This window comes from Poecile atricapillus, chromosome 1, assembly GCF_030490865.1.
Source record: "Poecile atricapillus isolate bPoeAtr1 chromosome 1, bPoeAtr1.hap1, whole genome shotgun sequence".
NCBI classification, from domain to species: Eukaryota; Metazoa; Chordata; class Aves; order Passeriformes; family Paridae; genus Poecile; species Poecile atricapillus.
In genome coordinates, this window is record NC_081249.1 from 141,896,043 (window position 1) to 141,902,309 (window position 6,267).

Genomic DNA, 6,267 nt, shown 5'->3' on the forward strand with positions numbered 1-6,267 from the left:
TGGGATTCTGCCTTCAGAGGCAGAGGATTCTGCCTTCAAGTGCTGAGCAACCACTTCTTGCCATTGCCTACCACAGCTCCAGCCCCCTGACATGGCTGGGCTTTTACGGCTCTGGGCCCTCTGAGCACACAACCCGCCCTCTTCTAGTGGGGCATTTTACGTTGTGTTCTCTTGTAAGCACATCCTTTTTGCTATCCTTAGAGGTTAGTGTATGAGGCTTTTTAATCCATGGGAGATGGGTCAGGACCAGACAAAGCAACAGATAGAGAAAGGACTCCATCTTTACCAGTCTAATCAGACCGAAAAGGCCCTGCGAGTCTGGATGAGGGTTTTGGAGAAGTCTGCGGATCCTGCTGGCAGGTTTCGGGTTTTGGGTTGCCTCATCACTGCTCATGCAGAGATGGGCAGATACAAAGACATGCTGAAGGTAAGGTGAACTGGAGATGAATGCATGCCGTTGTGTCGCACCCACGATGGAACGTGGCTGGAGATCAGAACCTGAAGGGGGGAGGGTATTTTGTGTGTAACAGAAAATACCAGCTATTGAGTGCATGTTCTGGGCTGCTGTAATCACTGCGCTCACCAAGAGCTCCAGCCCAAAAGATACACAGAATATGACTTTTCACTGGATCTGGTTCCTCAGGATTCCTGGGTTACTTAAGTTCTCCAATTATTCATGGGAACCTTTCTTATTTCCAACATACAGGCACACCATGTTATCAGGCTTCAGGAAAAGGTAAAAGAACAGGGCCCTTGTCCACTACAAGCTGTTTACAGTGTGTATGTCAGCATAAAAGGAGAACTCCAAGTGGATTCTGTAGAATAAATGTCAATCTTGTGGAGACATGTTTGTTATCTTGTTCAGCTTCTGGCTGATATCTAATATAGATCTTATATTAGGGTTTTTTAATTACAATTATTTGTTTGCCAGGAGCTGATTAAAAGGGAAAAGAAGATGCTGTTTTGGTGAGGTAATCGAGACATCCCAGATGTCTCACAGTTGAGGTCAGAGCAGCTTCCAGTTGTCAGGATAGTACAGAAGAAAGAAGGAAGGATATGGGACTTGATGGAAGAGTGGTAAAAAGCAGCTGAAGTTACATTTCAGGTGCATGAGGATAAAATGTTTAATTAAATGAACAAAAAGAAGCTGGTGTGTGGATCTGAGAGACAAGAGGATGTGTACAGAGAGTAACAGGCAGAATTTGGGAGGGCAAATCTGTAAGACAAGGCAAGAGAGGATTGTAATAGTCTTAAGAAACTATCCCAGCCTGAAACAGGGTTGTACTAAAGGGCTTTGATATTCTTGTGCTGATGTTTTGGGTTGCCTCTTACTAGACTGGCTATCATTCAGCATTTAGAACAAAATGTGAAAAGGATGTCTATATCTCATTGAAAAGGTTTTGGTAGCTTTGTTTGGAATTGGAGTGGGGAGAGAGGCACGTCTTACTGGTAAACCCATGCACATGTCAAAGCCCTATACTGAAACCAAATACTTAGGATGAAGAAGAAAGGAGAGGTATTAATACACTTGGAAAACATTTGAAGACAAACAATTCTGCTAAGTGGTATGAAATTAAGTGCTGGCAAAAACAACAGACTGACTGGGGAAGAAAGAAAAAAAGGTAAGATGTAGCTACCTGGAGGAAATACTGAAGACTTAATGGGGAAAAAAAAGGGCAAAGGAGTGAGCTTAGTATACTCAAACATAATTCCTTACCTGACAACAGAACAAAAAGCAGGATCAGAGTAGGTGAATTTTAGTTCTTCACAGTATTGGGAAGGAAACATGGTTTCAGTCAAACTAAAGATTTTACACAGCAACTGGTCAAAGAATAGAGAAAGGAGAACTTTCTCTATAACTTTATAACTTTCTATATAACTCTATAACTTTCTTTCTTTGTAACTTTAGCAATAAGCCATTGAGAGAGGAAATATCAGGAGAAAAAGGGTCAGAATTAAAGGCATGAAATAAAAAGTGATTTAAGAAGGGTTGTGATGCTCAGCCTCTTTTGGAGAGAAAAGAAATTACTTCACACCAAGAAAAGAGGCTGTGGCAATCAGGAAATACTGAAGAACTTGGGCAAAGTTAAGGGAATGTGGAGAAGCGGATATGTGGATATGAGCTAGTGCGCATCACTGAGTCCGCATAGCAGCTTTCCTAAACTTTAATGAAAGCTGAGAAGGTAATTACAAACCCAACATGCACAATTTATGGTTGGTGATATTTGGGGGTTTTGTTGTTTTGGTTTGGTTTTTTGGAGTTTGTTTTTTTGTTTGGTTGGTTTTTGTTTGTTGTTTTTGTTTGGTTTGGTTTGGGGTTTTGTTTCCAAAGAATGTAAAATGTCCTAGTAGCCTAAATTATTACATATAGCCACTATACAAAAAGGAAGTAATTGATTCCCCTGGAATTTGCCATCCATAATCCTAACTGATAGTGTCTAACGAAAATTGCTAACTATTTACCTTTATTAGTGATACTAATTCAAGCCAGCAGTGTGCTTGCTTCATCACAAAACTTAAGAGTTACTGCTTAGAATAGTTTGCAGCCTGAAAGAGACTTCATTTAAGAGAACAGTATGCAACAAATCCTGGAGGTTATAGAACTAAAACTGTCAAGATCAAGACTGCAATTACTAGTAAAAAATTCATTAAAGAAGTGGCTTACTTTCTTCTATTATTAAAGAGTACTTTAATAGCTTAAGAATTCCAGAGAAAGTGGGATACATTACACTGAGTGAAAGAAAACAGAACAGCATTGTGTCAGATGTTTCCTGCTTCACCAACTTCTCTTTAGGGCCATTTAACTGCTGTTTTCCCCTTACTGCCAGCCTAGTTCATCTTCCCTGCCCAGACACTGTGTGAAGAGAAGGAAAGGTTTCTTCAGAATCTTCACAGGCCTTTTAAACCACCAGATAACTGCTCAGTGCATACGATGCTTCTCCATGTACTGATGGCCTTGTCTGCCCTGCTCAGAGATGAGCCTCTTCTCCAGTACAGGGCACTACTCTGTGGGTGCTTGAGCTGTATTTAAATAAACTACACACTTTTGTAAACACTGTGTTCTCTACTTAAAGTTTGCAGTGGTACAGATTGACACAGCACGGGAGCTGGAAGACCCAGATTTCCTTACAGAGAGCTACCTAAACCTGGCTCGCAGCAATGAGAAACTCTGTGAATTCCAGAAAACAATCTCTTACTGTAAGACGTGCCTGAACATGCAGGGTACCACTGTGAGCCTGCAGCTGAATGGCCAGGTGAGCCTCAGCATGGGCAATGCCTTTCTGGGCCTCAGCATTTTCCAGAAGGCTTTGGAGTGCTTTGAGAAAGCTTTACGCTACGCACACAACAACGATGACAAGATGCTGGAATGTCGAGTCTGCTGCAGCCTCGGGAACTTCTACACCCAGATAAAGGTACAGTAACCTAAGGGACAGAAGGGTGATTGTCCCACAGGTTCAGGGAAGCATTGAAACCACGTGAATTTCTGCTTTTGTCTTTCCTATAGGAAATAAACTACTGAGAGAGCATTGTAAGCTAAAATCCCTTTGTAAAATCCAAATGGAGAACTCTCCTCTACAGTAAGGATGGGAGGATTAGTGTCATGTTTATACAGCACAGCAGAAGCAGCTGTGAATATGTGTTGAAAAGATCAAACTTAGATTCAAAGAAGATCACATCAGAGACGCAGGGCTGGCAGCCAAAACTCATGGATTCTCTATTTCTACCACTATTGTAGGCAATTAGCTGCCAGCAAGCAGCTGTAGGTAAAACCAGGCAGGGACTGAGCACGGGGGTGATTTGCCAGTCCTAACTTCTGGTACAAACAGCAAAAAAAAGGTTGTTCTCACAAAGTCTTGATTTCTGCACTCATAGAAGACTCATCACATGAAGTGTGGTGACCAAGAATAAAGAAAATAACATTGTGCTGAACACTTTTCAGGGTGAAATAAGAAGGCAGAAAGGAAATTTGAGAAATTGTGGTTTCCTTTGTGCATTGTGGAGAATTAATAAAATATGAGGACTTTTTCACTTCTACAGTCTCATATATATTACTTGAGAATGGTTTTAGATATTTACATAAGTTTTATTTACATATTTATATTATTATTGTAAAATAAGATTAATTTCTAACATGCTTTTAATGCAAAAAAAAAGATGGTCAAAAATTAAAATGTATTATTACTTTTTGTGAATTTGATGAGGCCATGAGTCTTAGTTCCACTTTCCTGAAATGATGGATAATGAGTTTCTTGGAGATCCCAACTTACTGTATGGAGAAAATGAAGGCTCCATGTAGATATTACAAGTAGAGATGATGTAAGAGCAGTTTTCAGAGAAAAAAGAGAAAGTTTTCAGCCTTCCCTTATAGAGGAGGATTCCTGCAGAATAAAGTTAATGACTTTATATACTATTTTATACTTTTATACTATTTACTTTTTTTTATACTTTTATACTACATAAAATTATTTTGCTGGGTCATTGCCCCAGTGTCCTGAACCCAGAGAATAATATTAATTCAGTATATGGCAATTCCCCCTTTCACAATTTGATATCCACCAAAATAATGCACATGGAAGAGGAGCAGTGTGAGTTTAGACATACAGAAATTGGGTGGCTGTTGCAGTGTTAGTAAATAATAGTTGGGCTTTTTTTCTTCTCTCCCTTTTGTTTTATTTTAGCTGTGACTGCTGTCTGTGTGCTTGTCTGCCTTACAGGACTATGAGAAAGCCTTGTTTTTCCCATGTAAAGCTGCTGAACTGGTGAATGATTACGGGAAGGGCTGGAGCCTGAAGTACCGTGCCATGAGCCAGTACCACATGGCTGTGGCCTATCGGAAGCTGGGGCGCCTGGCAGACGCCATGGATTGCTGTGAGGTACAGGCTGCGGGCAGCCACAGAGCTGTGGGGGGCTCTACCAGGGGATCCTGCCACAGGACAGGAGCAAGAGAGATACTCTGGCAATCACACTTGACTGTAGATCTTCCTGTTGCCTTCCAGTTTTAGAGCTGTGCTTTCTGCAGCCCAGGGGACTTCAAAATTTGGGTCTACGAATGGTTCTTGGTTAGGAACACGTGAAAAAGATTTTCCTTGCCTTAAAAGATGGTGCCACTTCTTTGGAGCTGATCTGTCAGTGGCCAGAGTGCAGAGTCCCAGCCTTGTTGTTTTGAATCAGGAATAAGCTCTTCTACTGACCAGAGGCAATTTCTTTCAGGAGTCCATGAAGATTGCCCTGCAGCACGGTGACCGGCCACTGCAAGCACTGTGTCTGCTCTGCTTTGCAGATATCCATCGCAGTCGCAGAGACGTGCAGGTACAGCTCTTTCCTGCCAGGAAGGATAAAGGGAATAGCAAGAGGGCATGAAAAGCAGTTCATAGCAAAACATGTGTTTTCCTCCCTGCTTCTGCAGACAGCCTTCCCGCGGTATGACTCTTCCATGAGCATCATGACAGAGATTGGAAACCGCCTGGGCCTGATTCAGGTGCTGCTAGGAGTGACTAAGTGCTGGATGATTCAAAAGGAGCTGGACAAGGTCAGTTACAAACTTGTTTCTACAGAAGATTGTAGGAGGACAAGATTAGAGCACAGTCTTGTATTGCACTTTGGTGAGGGCACAGTTCAGAAGAGACCTGTACCCCCTTGGTTCTACCAACACGGTCTGTTGCTTGTAGAGTTGTATTTCTCTGAATGGTCTCTCTCAGCCAGGAATTTGTTACTTATGGTAGAAACATCCATTCTGAGTCAGACTGCTAAATTACAGAATTGCCTCATTAGTCAATCCTGATGACTTTTAAGCTCTATACTGAGAAACCAGTACTGGAGGAAGGAAGCCTTATGCTCTGAAATAGATTTCCCTGCCTACTTTTTAGTTATATGACTAAGCTCATTGATGTGCTAATGATGTTTAAACAGCTCTACAGCTCCACCATGTGCTTTGCAGGAAAATGTGGCATAAAATTCCTGGAGAAGCTTTTGACGGTCTATTTTGCACTGATGTGAAACAGAGGAATGAGAGCGGGAATTTATTCGGGAATAGACAACCAGTCAGTATAGAACAAGGGGGTAAAGTTACTTATTTTGAAAATGCTTAGGCAGTGTGTATGTGTGTTAAAGTCCAGACAACAATAGTTGTAGCACATTGCACGGCAGGAACATTACTCAGCCACAGAATGAAATGCACAAAGGTTAGCCCTGAACTAGCTCTGAACAACCTGGAGTACCTGCACAGTGCCACATCAAGATGCTGGCTAGGTCTAAATATGATGAAGA

At 41.6% G+C, this 6,267-nt stretch overlaps 1 protein-coding gene across 1 annotated transcript; it reads left to right on the forward strand.

Annotated features, from left to right (window-relative positions):
• Positions 1-235: 235 nt before the first annotated feature.
• RAPSN (receptor associated protein of the synapse) lies at positions 236-5,997 on the forward strand. The gene is made up of 6 exons (XM_058848702.1): positions 236-427; positions 3,075-3,413; positions 4,716-4,874; positions 5,212-5,310; positions 5,408-5,530; positions 5,911-5,997. The coding sequence occupies exons 1-6, from the start codon at positions 236-238 to the stop codon at positions 5,995-5,997; spliced, it is 999 nt and encodes a 332-aa protein (XP_058704685.1).
• Positions 5,998-6,267: the final 270 nt, after the last annotated feature.